This window comes from Lactuca saligna, chromosome 8, assembly GCF_052625555.1.
Source record: "Lactuca saligna cultivar CGN05327 chromosome 8, ASM5262555v1, whole genome shotgun sequence".
Lineage (NCBI taxonomy): Eukaryota > Viridiplantae > Streptophyta > Magnoliopsida > Asterales > Asteraceae > Lactuca > Lactuca saligna.
In genome coordinates, this window is record NC_136424.1 from 183,115,599 (window position 1) to 183,138,174 (window position 22,576).

Consider the following 22,576-nt stretch of genomic DNA (forward strand, 5'->3'; position numbering starts at 1 on the left):
ACCATGTATCAACTTTGATATGTTGTTTACAACTTCAGAGTATTGATGTGAGAATCTTTAGAGTTATGTGCTTTAAATTATAACTTTTTTGTCTATGTTTTATTATAACAGAAATTTAACTAATCTTAATTAACTCTGGACTGCAGATAACCATAATATCTGTTTTGACTTGATCTAGACTAAAGTTCAGTCCATTTTTCCGTGTAAGAAGGAATAGTTACTGTTAAAAGAAAATCATAGTATCCGATTCATTCTGGAAAATTCAACTTTGCATGGAAATGAATTTTCAATTAAAACAATGTCAATTAATATAAAGCAACTTTCAATGCTATTATAGGTAAAATTTCCAAAGTATAATATCTCGACACATGACACACAAATATATGAATGTACATTGCTATTTCTTACATTCCAATTTCCATATCTATTTATTTATTACATTATTTTAATATTATTGACATGTACTTAGTTTATGATTATAAATTATAAATGATTTAAGATATGTTATTATAAATTATAAAAGGGTTTTTGTTTGACATGTGTTGCCTGTTAGAGCGAAAGAATTAGGGTTTTCGTATAAGTATCCGTACATCAAAGAAGCATTGAAAGCCATTTTAGCTCAAAAGGTTGTAGTCTGACTGACAGCGATAGATCCATCACATTTTTTATTATTTTTGTGTCAAAAAAAGCAAAACCAAAAGAAGTTGGATACAAAATAATATTGAAAAATATGGTGAGTTCATATGTGTGTATTTATTTGTATTGGATTCTCTCAGTTGGAAACCATTGAGTTAATTTTTGAGTTTTACTTGTGTTGCATACTATTTATATCATTTTAAACGACTCGATCCTAAATAGGGTAATTATTAATAGCCGCTAGAAGCTGTTACTTTTTTTTGTCTGTTTTATGTTGCAATCTTTGTAACGTTTGGTGAGAATAAGTTATTTATCCTTACTTTTACTTTTGCTTTCATTACAGCCTTTTGTTCAGGGTCTGATTTACTTCCTTTGGACTAGTTGTAACGATTGCAACATAAATATTTCATCGGGTGAGAATTAGGCCAAGTGGTTCAAAGTTCAAATGGATTAATGACACCAAAATTTCTGAAAAAAACTAGGCCTCATAGGATTTGGATACTCCGATGATCTTATACCATTTTGGAAGGAATAGATTGCAGCAAAATGCCGAACTATCTTGTAATAACGTTGAACAAAACGATTAAAATGACCTTAAGATCAAAATCAATAAGACTTTTAAAGATGAAATGTAGTAGGCATCTGTATCTTTTCGACTATATAAAATACAAATTCAAATGATTTTTGTAGAATTAATTATTATTTTTAGAAACGATGAAAATGACCTTAAGATCAAAATCAATAAGACTTCGGTTGACATCCATATATTTTCAACTATATAAAATACAAATTCAAATATCTTTTAGAATTAATTATTATTTTTAGAAGTTCGTGATAAATTAGGGTTTTAAGCATTAAAGGTTATTAAGTCACTTTTTACCCTTTCTTTAAGCTCTTATAAATTAATGAACTAGCTTTAACTTTGCAACTTTCAATGGATAAAAATTCATTTGGAGTACCTCAAGATGGATTACAACCCATTATCTTAACTGGTTTGCACTTTGCAAGCCCCTCAACCACAACCACCCTTGCATGGTGGCATGTGGTGGTTCTGGTTCAGGAAGGAACATGAACACCGATGGTAGGGGCTTCCAGTGGTGGCAGCATGGTGGTTAGAAATGGTAATGACAATTTCCAAACCAAAAACACACACATAGTCTAAACTCTCTTCGATCAATAGTGCAGTGAACAGGTGCACCACAACCACCATTAGATGGTAGTAATGTGGTGGTTTCATAGTGGCTAACCGATTGAAAGAGGCTACATTGGTGGTGTACGGCAGCAATGCAAAAAAAGAAGAGAGAAAATGAAAATGGTGACGACGGTGGTTACTTTAAACACAAGCCCCAAATAGCCTCTCATTCTCGCACTCTCCTATGGGATTTCTGTAGCAAAGCTCAACAATTCAACGGTCTCCTCCTCTCTCTCTCTCTCTCTCTCTCTCTCTCTCTGATTCTCTCGATTTTGTTTCTTTCTTAAGCGGCGTGTGTGCGTGAGTTTGTATTTTTACGTTTTACACATTGTTCCCCGAGATCAACTCAACAAGGGAAATGAAAAAAAATAAATGAAAGTAAGAAGAAAGTAAAAAATTGGTGTTCCCAAGTTTCATTAATGGAAATAAATGGAAGGAAAACTTTCTCTCCTAACTTTCCTTCCAATTTGAAAGGATTTGGAAAGAATGAAACAAAATGTTTGATTTTATTTCCACTTCTCTTTAACTTGGGAACACAAATACAAATTTCTTTTCCTTTATTTTCCTTTTTTCTTTCATTTGCTAAAATTTAAAAACTAGGTGTTAGGGTTAACAAGGCTACTTATATGGATACAAAAGGCTTCAGCAACAAGGGAAAGTTCATGTAACCTTATTCCTGTCAAATTCATGGGCTTCATGTTACATCCTGAGGCGGACGTACAAGATATTGTCCACTTTTGGCTAATTAGCACAAGGACTTCCTAGGGACCTGGTGATGTTACATTAAGCCCATGAATTTGACGGGAATAAGATTATGTGAACTTCCCTTGTTGCTCGGTACAAGGACTTCCCAGGGGCCACCCATCACAGTACTACTCTCCTCCGAGCACGTTTAATTGTAGAGTTCTTATGGGATCTACCACCCTTATGACTTTAAAACGTGTCCTGTAAGGAAGGTTTCCACACCCCCTTATAAGGAGTGTTTCATTCTCATTTACAGCTTTAAAACATGTCCTGTAAGGAAGGTTTCTACACCCCATTATAAGGAGTGTTCCATTCTCTTTCCCTGCTGATATGAGATGGTGTCACACCACTTCTCTTTCTTTCTTTCTTTATTTCTTTCTTTCTTTCTCTCTCTCTCTCTCTCTCTCTCTCTCTCTCTCTCTCTCCCCTATAAGGGGTAGATGCCCAAGTCGAATGTCGAACACAGTCGTGTCTTGGATTTGATACAATTTGTAATATCCCTAGGTGCACGTATATCCACTTTGGGCCACTCAGCACAAGGACTTCCCAGGGGGTCACCCATCTGGATACTACTCTTGCCTGATTATGCTTAATTACAGAGTTCTCATGGGATCTACTACCCTCATGACTTTAAAATGCATCATATAAGGAAGGTTCCCACACCCCCTTATAAGAAGTATTTCATTCTCCTTCCTAGCTGATGTCGCACCACTTCACTGTAACACCCATATTTCTAAAACAAATTTAAAGCTATGGTTTAATCCAAAAACAAGGTTTAACAAAAACCATTTAAGAAAATATCAGAGTTTGAACAGTAGTTTCAAAATAGTCTCATGGGTGTTACCAACATTGTATCAAATAAACCATAACAAGCAAAACAAGATTTACAAAACATAATTATACGTAACTTATGCTCCACTAAGTCTCCTATGGACTCCATTACTTCTAGAACACTTAATACATTTGAGCTAAGATACATGGCATAAAAAATACGTAAGACAAAACTTCTTGTGAGTTACATGAGTTTTAGACCATAAAACATTTCCATGTATTATCAAAGGATTTCATTTCATGCATAACATAAAGTATTATGTATTATCATATAATTAGATTCCTTTCTCATTTTAGATGCCAAGGTGGAAAGAAAAAAATTCAATCCACTAAAGTATCATTTTTCTAAGGCCAAGGTGAAAAGAACAAAATCACTTCAAGGTTCTGGCAGTCGCTACAAAGTTCCCTAGGAACTAGGTTGGACATGAGTACAGCCTACCATCCACATACCGACGGACAAAGCGAGAGAACTATCCAAACCTTAGAAGATATGTTGCGAGCATGTGTGATTGACTTTAGGAAAGCTTGGGATACTCATTTACCCCTTGTCGAATTTTCCTACAACAACAGTTATCACACGACCATAAAGGCAGCTCCTTTCGAAGCCCTCTATGGCCGAAAGTGTAGATCCCCTCTGTGCTGGGCTGAGGTGGGTGATACCCAGTTAGCTAAGGGACGAGTTCCCGAAAGAACTCTCACAGGTCCGGAGATCATTCGGGAAACGACAGAGAAGATCGTTCAAATTCGTGAACGATTGAAAGCCTCTAGAGGCCGACAGAAAAGCTACGCTGACAAGCGAAGGAAACCATTGGAATTCCAGGTGGGCGACCGCGTTCTACTGAAGGTCTCACCCTGGAAGGGCTTGATACGCTTCGGAAAGCGTGGGAAGCTTAATCCAAGATACATAGGGCCTTTCGAGATTCTTTCCTAAATCGGCCCCGTAGCTTACAAACTCAATCTACCGCACGAACTCAGTAACGTACATTCTACCTTCCACGTCTCGAACTTGAAAAAGTGTATGTCCGACGAGACTCTTGTTATCCCACTCGATGAGATCGATATCAATGAGAGCCTCAACTTCGTGGAAGAACCAGTAGAGATCATGGACCGAGAGGTCAAGCAAACGAAACAAAGCCGTATCTCGATAGTGAAGGTTCGCTGGAACGCCAAGCGAGGAACTGAATTCACTTGGGAACGAGAGGATCAGATGAAACTGAAATATCCTCATCTTTTTAGCTTAGTTATTTGTAACTACTTATTTGCTTAAATTCTAATTTAGGGACGAAATTCCTTCTAATGGGGGGATGATGTGACAACCCGAAATTTCCTTTCTGTACAACATATCAAGTCAATAGAAGTCAGAACAGTTACTGTTAATTTTCAGACTATTTGGAATAAGTTTGAGTATCCTATGATTAACACTTTAGGAGATACCAGGAGAGAGGATACCCTAGGGTTTATTGTGCAACAATAACATTCCATAACTCCAAGAAATTGGAGTTTACAACCCAAACATGGAGTTTGCGATCGTAAACCCCATGGGGTATATATATGGCCCTTAGCCATTTATAGTCATTTGTTCCATTTTCAACTAGAGAAAAACCCGATTCTCTCCCAAGGATCTTCAATATTTCATCCCAAATTGTAAGTGCTTCTATCTTAGAGTATCATAGAGCTTATTATACGTCTATACATAAAAAAAATCACAAGGAAACACCAAGATCAAAGAGTTTACGGCCCAAGAACACCTTGGACCATAAACCCTTCTTTAAGAGCCAAAAGTGTGCCCTAGTCCCTTCCTTTCCTTGTGAAACTAGTCTAGACTCATACCTTAATGTGTATAGGACTTGAAAACACAAAAATACCATGGTACATAAGGGTTTACGGTCGTAAACCCAAAGGGAAATGGTCTTAGGGCCGTAAACCTCTCAAATGAGGGAAATGGTGCCCTAACTTCTTCCTTAGGCTCATGCATCAAGTGGAAACACTTCTAAGGACTTATAAGGCTTCAAAACCATCAAATGATCAAAAGATTAAGAGATTACGACCGTAAACTCAAGGGTTTACGATCGTAAAATCAATGGGTTATGGTCCTTAGGGAGTAAACTCAAGAAATGGGTTCTATTGAACCCTAAACCCAATAGCCTTGTCCTACAACAACTTAGATGCAATCCTTGGGACTTATAACACTTGTATAAGGTGTTTAGCATGTCCTAGGATGTCTTAACATTGTCAATTAGTAGTTTAAAGACTAATTGGATACATATATGTGTGATTATATGTTAACTAGGATCTTTGAGTGTGTACAAGTCTTCACTTGACACCTAACAATCCTACATCATTCAGTTCATCCAAACCACCATCTAAAGCTGAGTTCATACCCCTTAATCAATGTTTTAAATGATTTTAAATGCTTTAATGGGGGGAGGGGGGGGGGGATACAACTAGAAAACAACATGTTATAGATTCAATCACATGTGATTTATAACTTTGTTTTCAACCAACTGATTTCACATACTTCAAAATGTGATACATGAAAAGGTTTTCTGACTTAAAATATTTTGTTATCAAATGAATTACTTTTGAAATGTTTTATAAAATGACATCAAGTCATTGCTATTTATTATTCAAAACTCTTAAATGTTTTTTACAAAACCTCTTTCATCTTCTTGATCAAAACTATATATATACACTTATGTTCATATATATATATATATATATATATATATATATATATATATATATATATATATATATATATATATATATATATAGAGTCAAGATCAAATAAGAAGGAAATTTTTGGTAGGAAGGTAAGAATTTTTTTTCTACATATTTTTTTCGCGAACAAACAAAATGAATCATTAGATGATTCATTTGTAAGATGATTCACAAGAAAAAATGCTCAAAAAAACATCTCGATGATTCATTTATAAAATGATTTTGTTGTTATTCACTAAAATTATCATAAAAATGAATTTTTTCTTAATTTACTTAAAAATGAATCATAAAGATGTTTTTTTGAGAATATTTTCTTGTGAATCATCTTACAAATGAATCATCTAGTGATTCATTTATTTTGTTCGTCAAAAAAATATGTAGAAAAAAAACTTCTTACCTTTCTACCAAAAAAAATTTCTTACCGGATCTATATCCTATATATATATATATATATATATATATATATATATATATATATATATATATATATATATATATATATATATATATATATATATATATATATATATATATATATATGTATTGATATGATAGCTTTCATCCTTCATTCAGTTCGCACACTCTTGAGTAGCAAGGGTGTATAAACCTTCTTGGACATCAAACACATTCCAGTAAGCTATTATAGGGATAGTTTAGGGGATACAAAACATTATTCCTATTACAAGGATTTACACCAGAGTCAGTTCATTCATGAGTCTATACTAAATGCTATATGAAGAGATACACTTACATGGATACACTTACGTGGATACTTGTACCTAGATACTATATGATGAGATACTATTACATATTATACATGTAGATTACTTCTGTCTATCCTAGTACAAAAGGATATCATACGGGACTAACCATTCCGGCACCCAACTATTAGCAACAGAGGTAATGAACATCTATGGATGCCTACGATTAATACTTATACTAGGGTACCTTTATGGGACTAACCATTCCTACGCCCTGCTGTTAGCTACAGAGGAAAATGAACATCTACGAATGTTCAAGGTTAATACTATTCGGCAGTCGCGATGTCGGGTTTATCCTAATACAAAAGGATAATACTTACATGGATATATTTTCCTTATTACTTTTATTTTGTGATACATTCACATAAATGATGAGGTAGACTATATTTATTGTTAATAATAGTCAAGGGAAAACCATCTTTGTTACTTTCAAAACATTCAAGTCTTGGTAGAAGACTACTTTTATACTAGTAGGAAATATGGGATTTTCTAGGGTTTTTATACTTATATCAAATGTTTCATTCAAAGATTTACATGGCATTCATAACAACTTTCCAAAACAGAGTAATGACACTTAAATACTTATGAATTCACCAGCTTTATGATGATCTACTCTCTTTCAAAATAACTTGTATTCTCAGGTCACCAGTAGACAGGTACGATGATCAGGTTTTGAGAAGACGGAGCACAGAAAAGACTCGTATTTTATTTTAATTACATATTTTGGTGTCTCATTAATATTAAAGAACACACTTGTATTAAAACTTTACTTATAATGCAATAGATGATGTTGTTGCTTGTTTACTACTTTGCACTGTTATGATACTTCACATGACGTCCTCCACCCCTGAACGTTTCCTCCGTTCGTGGTTTTGGGGTGTGACAAAATATAAGGTTATAATTAAAGGGGAGATTTATGAAAAGTTCTAAAACTGTTGGCATTAAAGTGTAACATTTAAATGGTCAGAAAGTAATAATAGGAATTGCAACTTTACCTCTTTCTTACAATTTCTCACACTCTCTCCTATTTCCTTTCATCCTCTCGTATCTGTATTTCCCCCTCTCTTGGGTTTCTAATGTCGCTTCCTTCATAGAACCTCCTTCTCACATTTCGAAATCGTCGGCTCAACTCGTCCTATACACACCTCCGAAGACCGGTTCCCTTGTTCGCTACTTCATTGGTGATCTCCATTGTTTTTTCTTCACCGACGCAACCTCGCCTCCACTTCGGTGCAGCAAAGCAGCGACAACTTAGGTGTTCGGTTCCCTTGTTCGCTACTTTATCGGTGATTTCATTGAATTCTACTCACCGGCGCAACCTCGCCTCCACTATGGCGCAATAAGGCAGTGGCGACTCAGGTAAATTTTGATTCCTTGCCATTATCGGGTGGTCATAAGTGATTGCAAAGGAATAGAGAAAGCACCACCAATATGTTTATGTTTGAACATTATTTGCTTTGTGGAGTATGACCATTTGACAAGCCGAACCAAACCAAGTATCTTTTTTTCCAACCCTTTTTCTCATTATTGCATCTTTACTTGGTTGTGTTATCAACCTTGTGAAAATCTTAGTTGCAAGTGGAGAACCTAATCATGATTTATAAATATTTGATTGTTGGTTGTATTTTGTTATGGAAATTTAAAGTTATTGATATGATCAATTGGATTCATTATTGATTGTATATATTCCATTACTATTTATAACATGATTCATTTCTGAATAGAGTTTTTTTATTGATTGTATACCTTCCATTACCGCTTGTAACATGATTCATTCTGAATAGAGTTTTTTTTTTTTTTTTTTTTTTTTTTTTTTTTTTTTTTTTGTGATTTTGTAATATAAATTTGTTTTTATTATTATTATTATTATTATTATTATTTTTTTTTTTTGTAATTCAAGAAAATGGTGTGGCAAGTTCATCAAAGGTGTTTTGGATAGTGAAGGACTTTTAGGAAACATTCAAGATTAATTAGAAGATTCTCAAGTGAATGTCAAAATTGATAAATCGATTTTATAAATAAGTTGTTTGAGTTTAATCATTAATGAATAGAACTATATTATAACTGCATGCGTTTATACCTTAATGATTGATATTTTGAACAGGTGTAATCTAAGAGCTTGATATTTTGAATAAGGATAACTCTAAGTTGGGAAATCGACAACATGATCAAGGGTGCATCTCTCTTTTTCTATGTGTATGTTAGCAACAATAAAATTTGAAGAAAGATAATGACGTATGAATTCATTTATGATTAGTGGTATAGTTTATCAATGAATATAACCATTGAAAATGTAGAAATTTAGAAATCTTTTGTATTTTGTTAAAATAAACTTGTATTCGTTTATGATTATGATTAGAGATTTATTCTTTTGTAATGAAATGAGTTTGTTTTGATTTGTATTCATTTATAATTATGATTAGTGGTTTATTCTTTTTGAATGAAATGATAAATTTTTAATCATTCTTTGTTTTCAATTCATGGGAAAAAAAAACGAGTTTAATCATGAGATCTTCACTTATGAATGGCAATACTTGATAGAACTAAAGTGAGTCGTTTATGTATTCAGGATAAATTAGTTTGATATTTTTTCATTTATGAGCATGAATTAGGTAAAGCAAGATAAAATATTTTGATTTTTAAATTTAGACAGAAAATTGATAAAAAGGCTTTTTTATCTTTAAATAATAATATAAAAAATGAACAATTCTCTTTTTTAGTAACGATAATTTGAATCCCTAAAATTTAGTAACATATCATTTTAATTTATTTTTTGTAATTTAATTAAAATACACTTTTACCCATATATCCTTGTATATTGATTGGTCCAGAACTGTCTTGCGTTCTCAATATTTTAGGTGTTCTCATTTGATATTCTATATATATATATATATATATATATATATATATATATATATATATATATATATATATATATATATAGGGTTGGGATTAAATGTAAATCATAAGTATTGTGTGAATGTGTGACCAAATTCTGACTATTAGATTAAAAGAATAAAACGTTGTGATCTTAAGGTATATGTTATTAACATAGACTAGCATCTATTGTATAATTATACTTATTAGAATTACATATATTTTAGGCAACTAAACAAAACTAATTAATAACAATTTAACCAAATATAATATTTTATTCAACACATTTAAAATAAATCGGACTTTTTAAGAATACAAATTCATTCAACAAATATGAACACGTATTTTGATTCTTACATCATGAAAGAATACGATTTTATTTAATTGTTTTTTGATTCTTTCATTCTTAAAGAATACAATTTGTTGACATGTAACATTATTAAAGAATACATCATATATATTAGACAATAACACATCATTTTTTAAGAAAAATATATTACACTATAATCAAGAATGTATACTAACAAACTAACAACCATTTTATAACAGAAAACGATAATATATACAACATTTATAAAGAATATACACAATCTTCTATACTACATTTTTTAAGATTTTATAATATTTTCGAAGAATAGAAAAAAAAATATAATAAATAATGTATTCTTGAAGAATTTGCCATCATTCTTGAAGAATATGTTTTTGTATTTATGGGTTTCCTGTGGACACATCAAATATCAATGCTAATGCTACATAAATACCTGAAAAACAAACAAGCAAATTAGTTAAAAAACATATCACTGGTTATTAAAAAATCATAATGAAAACATATAATTTTTCTTTATTTCATCCACTGTCTATATGGTTAATTTAAATAGTTTTGGTATTTACATTAATACCTTCAAAGTATTAGTCTCTACATATGGCTAAGAAAGTAATTCAACCAACAAAAAAAAAAACTGACACTTTATTCTGTGTAGATGTGAAAGAAAATTTGCTCATTACACATGCCTATCTGTTCCTTCGATATATCTTCTAAAAAAACAAATGAATTAAACCCCCCTATCCAATTTTTCATCAAATCCATGGAAAAACCATATAAATAAACAAGAGTACTCAAAAGAATTCTTTTACCAACATAATCGTATTAGTCTTGAAAAATTACATAAATCAAAATCATAATAGAAAAATTTACCTGATGTTTTGTTTTTAGCGATTCAAATACAAAAAATCAACAATAAAAATCAGAAAACACAAACTCAACAACTCAATTTTTTTATAAAGCAACAAATCGAAATGTTTTTTGGAAATCGGATAAAGAAATTACCAAATCGAAATGAGAAATCTGCAACTACATTTAAAAACTATCTTCCAGTGAGAACACTTCAAGAATGAAAAAGCTAAACATTTACTATAAATCTTTTTCAGGTAAATTTTCAGTAAGTTTGAAGTCAAGTGAATCATCTAAGCGCAAGCCGAACAGGAAAATGCCCTAAACTTCATAAGATGTGGTTATTTTTGTAATGCCCTAATCTTAAAAAAAAAAGATGAAGAGGAAGATGCCTGGTGAATATGGGTTTTATGAGCGAGAATGGCATAGCCCTAATTTCGTATTGATGAGTAATTACCTTAAAAAATCAGTTCCAATTGGTAGAAATTAGAAGTGTATGTGGCTGCCTAAGTGAGAAGAACATCATCATCTTCACTTCCGACCACCACCACCATCGTCAGCGGCAACTTTAATGCACCAGAACCACTGCAAATAAAATACATTCGTTGGTGCCTTCATTTCTTGCTACTGTCTTCCCTTTTTATCGTTCATCTTCTTTAATTTCTACTCACGAACGAACACCACACAAAAAGTGTGTGTATGTGTGTGGTTTTCCCTTGATCAGACTACCCATTGCATTCACCTATATGATTTGGTGAGGAATGTTGTGTAGGGTTCTAAATGAATGAACGATATACTAGTCCTACTTCTATAATTATTGGCAGTTAATTAATGTTATTTATTTAATTGATTACTAATTTACCGTTTTTGAAACGAGTGGTTTACAATTAGTCATACAATCACATAATATTTATACATTATACATGAACCTAACTCTCTCCCTCTCTCTCTCTCTCTCTCTCTATATATATATATATATATATATATATATATATATATATATATATATATATATATATATATATATAGGGGAGAGTTCAATTGAGAAAAAAAAAGATTGAGAATGGAGGAATCATTCTCAGGCAATAATTTATTTTTGCCGCAAAAGCGTCCAACGTACCGGCGGAAATAGGAAAGGAATGCACATGTGTTTTCCAATAAAACATATTTCTTTAAACTATACTAATCATTACCTTAATATATACAAAAACATAATTTTTTTCGTTTTTGTTTTTGTTTTTTTTATTTTTAGAAGCTATTTTTATCAAAAAATGATTTTAAATTTACCAAAATTCATGATTTTTTATTCTCTACAAATAGACATCCATATTGATATAGTTTTAAGATAAAATAAATTTTTTTTTTTTTTTTTTTATATTTTCAGCTATCATTATTCATAATTGAATAAAAATGCATCATGTTTTATTACAGTACGTTCGTTATTCACTTATGAATAAAAAGTATGATTTTTTTTTTCTACAATTTAAGTATCATTCATATATGAATATATTATATAATAAACATAATATATTCATATTTTAATATTGGACAATGCATTCACTTGTGAATATTAACATATTATATTCACTTGTTAATATTAGGTGATATATTCACTTATGAGTATTAAATAATATTTCATATGTGAATATTACATAGTATTATATGGTATATCAAATGTGAATATTACATACGATATTCACTTGTGAATATTAGACGATATATTCACTTATGAATATTACATAGTATATTCACATATGAATATTACAAGGTATATTCACTTGTGAATATATTCACTTATGAATATTTGAAGGTATTTTGACAAATATATATAATTTTTATATGTTATTCACATATGAATAACATACAGACTTGCATATTTGTTTTGTGTTTTTAATAATCATATACTGATTCAGGTGAGAAAACATATTCATATGTGAATATAACGTAGTAATTTAGTTTATGCATTTCATCAAACAGTTGGAGTGCATACAAGTTAACTATTTTAAAAATGTTAAAAACATCAAGTTATCAATTCCAGATCATCATATACTTCCGATTTCGACATCCTATGTCTGATCGATTTCTTATTTTGATTTTGATTTTCGAAAATCCGATTGGTAACCTGTGAGTACCGATTTTGACTCCTTCAATGTCGACTGTGACTGCGAGTCCAGAACACCGATTCCAATTTCATGAACAGCGAAGAAATTCCAGTTTAGTTGAAGAAATCTGGATGCTTATTGAAGGTTGGAGGAAATTTTTTTGATGATGAACGAACTATTATCGATATGTATTTGAGATTGAATGTTATTAATATATTTACAAGTTTGCCACCATGTCTTTTTTTTGCTTAAATTAAATGAATGACTTAGAATGATTCCCCCATTCTCAACCTTTTTTATTTTCTCAATTGAACCCACCTATATATATATATATATATATATATATATATATATATATATATATATATATATATATATATATATATATATATATATATATATATATATATATAGGATGGTTCAATTGAGAAAAAAAAAGTTGAGAATGGGAGAATCATTCTCAGCCACTCATTTATTTTTGTCGCAAAAGTCTCCGACATACCAGCAGAAATGGGAAAGAAATAGACATGTGTTTTCCAACAAAACATGTTTCCTTAAACTATGCTAATCATTACCTTAATATATACAAAAACATAGTTTTTTCGTTTTTTTTTATTTTTAAAAAGCTATTTTTATCCAAAAATGATTTTAAGTATACCAAAATTCATGATTTTTTTATTCTCTACAAATAGACATCCATATTGATATAGTTTTAAGATAAAATAATTTTTTTTTATATATTTTCAGCTATCGTTATTCATAAGTGAATAAAAATAAATCAGGTTTTTACTAATGTACATTCGTTATTCAGTTATGAATAAAAACTATGATTAATTTTTTTTTTTTTTACAATTTAAGTATCATTCATATATGAATATAGCATATAATAAACATAGTATATTCATATTTAAATATTAGACGATGCATTCACTTATGAATGTTACATAATATATTCACTTGTGAATATTAGATGATATATTCACTTATGAATATTAGATAATATTTTCATATCTGAATATTACAGAGTATTACATGGTATATCACAAGTGAATATTACATAGTATATTCATTTGTGAATATTAGATGATATATTCACTTATGAATATTACACAGTATATTCACATATGAATATTACACAATATATTCACATATGAATATTACACAGTATATTCACATATGAATATTATAATGTATTTTCACAAATATATATAATTTTTATATGTTATTCACATATGAATAACATACAAACTTTCCTGTCAAATGATCCAACCAAACACACCATACATTTCTATCCAAACAAGATTAAACAATAGCAAACAAACATCCATGAAATCATTATCATCTGTTTTCTTTCCTGTCAAATGAAACAAACCAAACTCCCTTCGTTATCGTTGATTTCCAGTCAAACCCCTTTCTCCATCTGTTCATGATGAACACACCAAACCTGATCGAATCCTTTTCCCCCATCTTACTCACCCGTTGAACATCGATCAGCCAAACACCCACCTAACTGATTTACAATCAAAATAAAAGAAACGAGAAGAGGATCGTACCAATTGAATCAGTAACTGCCCCATCGAGATCCTTCAGCACTTCCCGTCGATTACCACAGCCAAAAGCCACCATCTTCTAAACTATTTATGTCGCTTAGAACCTTGGTTTCCCTTTATGCTTTGGCTCGTTGACCCACTAACACCGATGCCATCTTCCCTCGCCTCCCTCTCTCTTCATTTCTCGCTGGCAAGAAGCAAATGTGAGGCAGCGGACGTCCGACCTAATTTCCTAGCAAAACCAAACCCTAGCTTCTGGCTTCTTTCCGACCGCAATCTCCTAGCAAAACCAAACACCTCTTGGTCTAGTCAAAACCACGGAGACCATCTCGGCTTGCGAGTCGGGCGACGAACCTCCGTGCTTCTCCCCCTTAATCAGACGAAGACGAGCACCGGAGAATCTTCACCTTGGTCTCCTTTGCTGCAAATGATGAATGTGTTTGAACTAAAGATACGTATTTGATATTAAAGGTTGTTCTCATATTTACAAGTTTGTCACCGTGTCTTTTTATGCTTGAATAAAATGAGTGGCTGAGAATGATTCCCTGATTCTCAACATTTTTTATTTTCTCAATTGAACCCACATATATATATATATATATATATATATATATATATATATATATATATATATATATATATATATATATATATATATATATATATATATATATATAATTCTCATAGTATACAAAGATCCCCTTTTTTACGCATAAACATAATAATATCAGTTCGGTCAAACAAAACCCTTTTGAAAAAATACAAAGACAATGGGTGCATTTCTGAAGCTAATCGACGTGATCCTGTTCATCGTCTTCCTTGTAATCGCAATTGCAGCTCCACTTCTCGATGCTCAAACATGTCTTCCTTCCAATATCTTCCCGGACATCCTGGTAAACCTCAAGACATGGTACACCCACCAATACGGAGATTACTTGGTCTCCGAAAAACCCCATTTCTTCGTTGGCCTTATTTGGCTCGAGCTTCTCTTCGCGTGGCCTCTAGCACTCGCTTCTCTCTACGGGATCGTTGCTGGGAAATATTGGTTGCGCACCACCTGTTTGTTGTATGGCGTCTCCACTTTGACTTCTATGGTATTCTTAACTTTCCCTTTCTTCGTTTTTTCCCCATTTACAATTTCGATCTAGCATAATGTAGTACGAAACTGAGATCTAATTGCTATATACCAAATCCATAAATTTTGAGGGTCCGTATGAACTTGAGGATAATGTTTAATTGTTTATAAATGTGATGTGAATCATGTGATTGTGAAAATGTAGATGAAGACACATCCATGATTGATGTTGTGGTTGCTGCATTTGATCATAAATCTTCATGATTATTCAAGGAAATCTAATTATCACCATGACACCTTGTTGCTGTTGATGTTTGAATCAAACTTCTTCCATTTAACCTAACATGAATCATTGCTTAGTTCACATTAACAACCTCTCCCACATGAATGAACCATAAAATGTAACAAATAGTAATAGAATTATTTGGTGTTCTTTTAGGTTGCAATATTATCAGAACTTGTGGGATCTGGAAAAGCATCAGAAAAGCTGTTGAAGATGTATTCTCCGTTTATGGGTTTTGCTGTTTTAGCCATCTTGCGAGGTTTGCTTCCACATTCTCGCAAGTCAAATGCAATTGGCACAAGACCCTCTTTGGTTAGGAAGAAAAGAGCTTGAAATGGTTTACCAAAATTTCCATTCGTATTTAAAGCCTTATGGTATTGTTGTAACTTGTAAACTTATCATGGGATTAAGATTATTATTTACACATTGTTTTTGACGCATTATGAGCCAAATAGTTTGTTTTTTGTATTTTGTTTCTCGCGTATGTATCGGTTTTAGATATTATATATGTAATTGGTATTGGTTAACGGATTTTGAAATTAGGTTCAAAAATTGTTTTTCATACCTTAACCTAAAAAAACCGATTTTTATATAGCGGAGAATCTTGTTTTCATCCATTATTTTTTCAAATTGTTATTGATACAAGGTATACGAGGTTTTTCAAAACCGGTTTTGACCCTTAAACAAATCCGGAATGACCCGAACAACACCTTATATCAAGTTATCACAAAGTAATGTTTTTTGATTATTGGGCCATTTCTTATCAACCATAAAAATCTCCTAAGTTTTGATAACCAAATCAAGTTTGGCAAATAAAGGTGAAAACTAAGAATTTTCAAATTGGTTTTTCTTAATTTCGTCTCAAACTGGTGTTGTTTTTGTTGAGAAAAAACCAAATCGAGCAACGAAGGGCAACGGAGATATTGTTTACAAATAGGGCAACCAAGACATGCCAAAAAGGGGGATAAAAATGACAAAGAAGACTTAATCTAGATTAAGAGCCTTTGATATACTCGATCCAGACCCATTCTTTGGAGTTCTATATTTCCTAAAATTAACTTTCACCACCCACTTTGACTTCCTATTTTCATCTTTGGATTTGATGCTTGTGGATTAGGTTGCGTTTAATAAGAACTTCCTTTTTTCCTTTTCTTTGTATCAAAGACCTATGCTTCTTCCTGCAAAGTAACATTTACTTAATTGGATAACAATAATTAGCTACTAGATGGATAAAATACATGTATATAAGAGATCATTCACTGTTAATATTCTAATTTAGAAAGGTTACTACAACATCGCTAATATCTCCTTAGATTTCTAACCTTCATCTCTAACAAACCTCCTAGATGTTAAATGAGATAAACAAAAACCATAATTAATAAGAGTCGTTGATTAAAATGGAGAAAATGTAAACACTTTCAACAAATTTACCATGAATGTGACTGTAGAATGATTAATTGGATTGCATCGTGTGTTAGCTTCTTCGGTAAGAACCTTAGTTTACCAATAAAGGAGCATGTAAATAGTTTTTCTGTTTACGTAAGAAAATGTTAAGAAGATGTTTGATTGTTCATCTAAAATAACTTTTTAACTTATTAACTTCTTGAAAAGTCAATAAGTTAAAAAAAAATTGTTTGGATACCTACTAAGGATTTTTAAAATAATTTTTTCTTTAGCTTTGAAATTGAGTTTTCAAGAAGTAACAATTTGTAACATCCGATTTTTAGGTATTTTCATTTTAGATCTTGGCCTATTTTAATTTTGCCCTATTGGTCCCTTGCTGCTAAAAGAAATGCACTTCAGCTCGTATGCTCGGAGTACATGAAGTACACACAACATACTTAGGGGGTGTTTGACTTAGCTTTTTAGAAGTCAAAAGTTCTTTTTGATAAAGTTGCAAAAAGTCAGTTTTTCTGACTTTTCCAAAAAGTCAGGTTTTCCTGACTTTTCCAAAAACTCCATTTTCCTTATATCAAAAATCCAAAAGTAGCTTTTAAAAGTGTTTTTACCAAACATCTTTTACCTTTTTTTTTTTTTTTTTTTTTCCTAAAAGGACTTTTGACCTCTTAAAAGCTAAACCAAACACCCCCTTATAAGAGACATGGATCGCGAAAGCCATGCTAGTACGTTGGGCGTACATGTGGTACACGGGGCGTACTAGCTCAGCCTTCAAACCCTAATATTAGGGGTTTGCTTTCTATTTAATCCACCTTATGCCTCCCTTGGACATTTCTTATCAGCATCCCTTCCCTCATAACCCTAATATCGAGTCTAAGCCTTGTGTGTGTGAAAAGTTTGAAGCTTATTAGTGATTTTGGTGCTCTTTTGTTGAAGAAGAGGGCTATTGAAGAAGGTGGTGTTGCTTGCAAGCATGTAGATCCAGAAACTACTCACTTTGTGTATCTTTTGAAGGTATAAAGTTTATCCCTTGATATGCTTATTTCTAGATCTCCATAGATGAGTTTTATACACTTTTGTCCCAAAGCTTGGACATTTGTGAGTATGGAGTACTCTAGAGCATATTAGTTGTCCTTTCATGTGTTTTAGATCTTTAAGATTCATAAAAATGGTCGCTTGATCATTTCCCTTGGCCCATGTATGAGTTAAGTGACTTAGAGTGTGATGGAAGTTAGAGTTTTGTGTATTGAGCCCTTTCTAGTCGTGAAAAGGCTTAAAGTCGGTGACTTTATGGGTTAAGACATTCTATAATGGCCATATCTGAAGTTGAGATAGGTGTCTTAACGGATTAAGACATAAAAGTTGTTAAGTATTGACCAGACATAGTACGTCGGGTGTACTCCTGGCTATGCCCTGCGTAGCCAGGCATGTTACCATTGGACACCGATTTGAGTTGTACGCCCCGCATAAGAAGAGGTCCGCCCAACATACGCGCCGAGCAGTTGACTTTTGCTGGCTTTTGATTTTTGGTCAAAATTTAGGGATTTGGACCATTGAAGGGGAAAAATGGTCTTTTTGCCCTTAAGGGGCTTTTTTTATGTAATTTGGACTTTTATGAGTTGAGTTGAGCACCTTAATTATCAATTAGGGTTAATTGTTTTGTTATTAGGCAGCGTCTAATTCCGGCAGTTTGGGTGTGAGATTTATCTGTCATCGGTATCAGCTGAGTCTCCTCACTTATTCTTACATGTGTGGTAGAATAGTTGTATTTGTGATGACCAGTTTGGTCTAACTATTATTATTGTGTTATGTTGTTTATGTGTGACTGAGACTGCAGATAGTCTCCAGGGTTGCTGATAACCCACCGGATGTGTTGTTTGCCTACTGGGACTGCTGATAGTCCCTAAGGTGCTGATAGCATATATTTGTTTATTGGGAGAATTTCATATATGCCCCTCTTAAACCTCAAAATATCATATTTGCTCAGCTTAATTTCTTAATATCATATTTACCCTTCATAAACCTTCAAAATATCATATTTGCCCAAATCTTTTTTTATAATGTTTTTAATATTGTATAATCATTTTTTATAACTTAAAATTACTATAATAATTAAAAAATTTAACGATATTATCCTTAGTTCTATGATAATGGAATGTGAACTTCTAAATTGTTGGAATGTCCTCTTCTTGACAAACAAAATATTCATCTTCAACCCTCTATATGGAATGTATATTTTGATTGTTTAGTTTTTTTTGTTGATTATGTTGTAGATGAAGGATATTTTAGATATTACCATTGATATTTTAATATTTAAAAAGTGCATATACGATATTTTGAGATTTAAGAAGGGCATATATGATATTATGATGTTTAAAAAGGACATATATGACATTTTGAAATTTTATGAATGGTAAATATGATGTTTAAAAATTTTATGAAGGGTAAATATGATATTTAGAAATTAAGTTGGGTAAATATGATATTTTGATGTTTAAGAAGGGCATATATGAAATTCTCCTTTGTTTATTTATGTTGTGTTTTATATGGTATATTGGAGAACTCACTAAGCTTCGTGTTTCGAGTTGTTGATATATGTGTTTCAGGTTTTTGAGGATCGTAGAAAAATGAATGTCTGGTTGTACACACTCGCTGAGAGATTTCTTACTGAGATATTTTGTGATACTCTGATATTCTGTGATAATGATTTGTATTTGACACTTATGTTTTGATGACTTGGTTTATGATCAATATTTTGGTAATTTATAAATGAAAAAATTGGTTTAAAATTTGAGGTATTATACGATTTATAACTTTTTTAAATAACTTATAACTTATTAGGATTAAAAAACAAACAAAAACAATTTTAAATCAAATATTTTTAAACTTATTAACTTTTGTCACTTAAAACTAATCCAAATACTTTTAAAAAAAACTCATTTTCTCATATCTTACATTTGGGAAAAATACTCTTTAAACGTGACTTCAGCTAGGTAAGAATGTTCACCAACAGGAACAAAAGGGAACAAAAAACAGGAACAAAAGGGATGTAATTGAAAAAAAAAATGATAAAAAAAAAAATATTAAATTATTCGCTTTTGTGAATTTACTGATTTACCCCTTTACACAAGGATGATGTTAAGTTGAAGGACAAGTTGACTCGATCGAATCACCCATCACTTTCAAAGATCCCTCTTTTACACTCACATCAGAACTCACAAGAAATCAGTCAACAAAATCTCTCAAAAGAGACAATGGGGGCATTTCTGAAGCTAATCGACGTCATCCTATTCATCGTCTTCCTTGTAATCGCAATCGGAGCTCCACTTCTCGATGCTCAAACCTGTCTTCCTTCTACTCTCTTCCCCGACATCCTCATAAATCTCAATACATGGTACACCCACCAATTTGGAGATTACTTGGTCTCTGAAAAACCCCATTTCTTCGTTGGCCTTATTTGGCTCGAGCTTCTCTTCGCGTGGCCCCTAGCAGTTGCCTCTCTCTATGGGATCGTTGCTGGGAAATCGTGGTTACGCATCACCTGTCTGTTGTATGGCGTCTCCACTTTGACTTCTATGGTATTCTAAACTTCCCTTTCTTCGTTTTTTCCACTTCAAATCCATGAAAGAAAATGGAAATTTACAATCTGGATCTAGCATCATTAGTAAGAACATGATCTGATACGAACAAATCCATAATGGTGAGGTATGGAGTTAGTGATGATGTTAATAAGTGTGATCCCATCACAATGTTTGTCATTTTATCAATGTCGATAATGATTTGATCCTTTCTTTTTTTCTTTCAGGTTGCAATATTATCAGAACTTATTGGATCAGGGAAAGCATCAGAAAAGCTATTGAAATTGTACTTCCCCTTCATGGGTTTTGCTGTTTTAGCCATCTTGCGAGGTTTTCTACCACCTTCTCCCAAGACAAATGCAATAAGCACAAAATCCGCATCAGCCAGAAAAAAGAGAGCTTGAATGGTTTAGTAACATGTTTGTGGCTTTTGTATCACTTAATTCGTTAAGAACCATTGCCTTTTAGTAACCTAGTTTGAGTTAATCTTTACAAGCCAGTGCTTATGATGTTGTAACAAGGGATTAAAATTATTATTTTCACATTGTTTTTTGTTGAATTATGGAGCTGTATTTGGATGGGTATAATTTTCACATTATTTTGTGCTTTGTACTTGATGACATTACTATAATTGGTTATAATTTTTATAGTCCAATGTTGTAATTGGAAGAAATAATATTAGAATGTTATAGTAAGCGAATCAAGGAAAGTATGTTGTTCTTTCTTAATTTTAACAATGATTCAAGAAACAAATTCACATACCCGAGGAAATTTTAGCGGTTGGATGTTCCAAATTGCCTTAAAAGAATAGATATCAGAAAACTCACGATTAGTGGACTATTTTCCTTGAATAACAGACCTATCAAAACTTAATTAATTCCCCCTTCAAGAACACATCTATCAACAAAAAATATATGCTACTTTTTTTCTCAGAGAAGAGGGGATCAAATGGTAGTGAGATAACATTGAGCGGGAAGAAGATACCAACACATCTTCATCATTCATGATAAAATGTTATAAAACTTTCATAAGACTGCACGGAGTAGAGTGGGAAAGGTGCTCGGGAAGAGTTCCCGCACCTCGAAACACAATATCGAGGGTGCGGGAAGTGAGTGAGGGGAGGCTTCCCCGCCTCCTCTCTCTTGTTGTGATTGGTTGATTTATTTTTTTTTCGTTATCTTATTCAAACAGTCAAATATAGGAAAATACATTTTTTTTCTTATTATTTTTTTTAATCTCTTTATCACCCTATAAATACCAAACAAACCCAACTTAAACTTTACACCCTTTTTTACATATTCTCTCAATAAAACCACTAAAACACAATGTCGTCATCTTCGTCCTTTGCTTCGACGGCTGACATTATTTGTTGGTTCCGTTATGGAAAAAACTGTGGTGTATTTCCAAAACCGACAAGGTCAAAGTTCACGTTCACGGCCTAAAACAAGAAAGCCGCAATTGCAGAGAAATCGCGAAGCCGGAAACAATCGTCTTATAGAAGATTATTTTACAGATGACATTGTATATGCCGAAAAGTTTCAACGGCGGTTTTGGATGAGGAACGAGTTATTTTTACGTCTTGTTGGTGATTTGGAAGGTCATTTTCCATATTTCCAATGGAAGCAGGATGCGAGAAACAGGAAAGGTCTACCTCCAA

At 32.2% G+C, this 22,576-nt stretch overlaps 2 protein-coding genes across 2 annotated transcripts; both read left to right on the forward strand.

The window, feature by feature from the left end:
- Positions 1-15,283: 15,283 nt before the first annotated feature.
- LOC145011428 (uncharacterized) lies at positions 15,284-16,411 on the forward strand. The gene is made up of 2 exons (XM_078970147.1): positions 15,284-15,679; positions 16,100-16,411. The coding sequence occupies exons 1-2, from the start codon at positions 15,356-15,358 to the stop codon at positions 16,274-16,276; spliced, it is 501 nt and encodes a 166-aa protein (XP_078826273.1). The 5' UTR covers positions 15,284-15,355; the 3' UTR covers positions 16,277-16,411.
- A 4,110-nt stretch (positions 16,412-20,521) lies between these two features.
- LOC145012094 (uncharacterized) lies at positions 20,522-21,517 on the forward strand. The gene is made up of 2 exons (XM_078970871.1): positions 20,522-20,919; positions 21,147-21,517. Exons 1-2 carry the CDS (start codon positions 20,596-20,598, stop codon positions 21,321-21,323), a joined length of 501 nt encoding a protein of 166 aa, XP_078826997.1. The 5' UTR covers positions 20,522-20,595; the 3' UTR covers positions 21,324-21,517.
- Positions 21,518-22,576: the final 1,059 nt, after the last annotated feature.

Excerpts from the sequence above, each read along its gene's own strand:
- LOC145012094 (XM_078970871.1), top strand. The coding sequence starts at position 20,596 with ATGGGGGCATTTCTGAAGCTAATCGACGTCATCCTATTCATCGTCTTC. Across the intron at positions 20,920-21,146 it reads TCTCCACTTTGACTTCTATG|GTTGCAATATTATCAGAACT; the intron begins GTATTCTAAACT and ends TTTTTCTTTCAG.
- LOC145011428 (XM_078970147.1), top strand. The coding sequence starts at position 15,356 with ATGGGTGCATTTCTGAAGCTAATCGACGTGATCCTGTTCATCGTCTTC. Across the intron at positions 15,680-16,099 it reads TCTCCACTTTGACTTCTATG|GTTGCAATATTATCAGAACT; the intron begins GTATTCTTAACT and ends GTGTTCTTTTAG.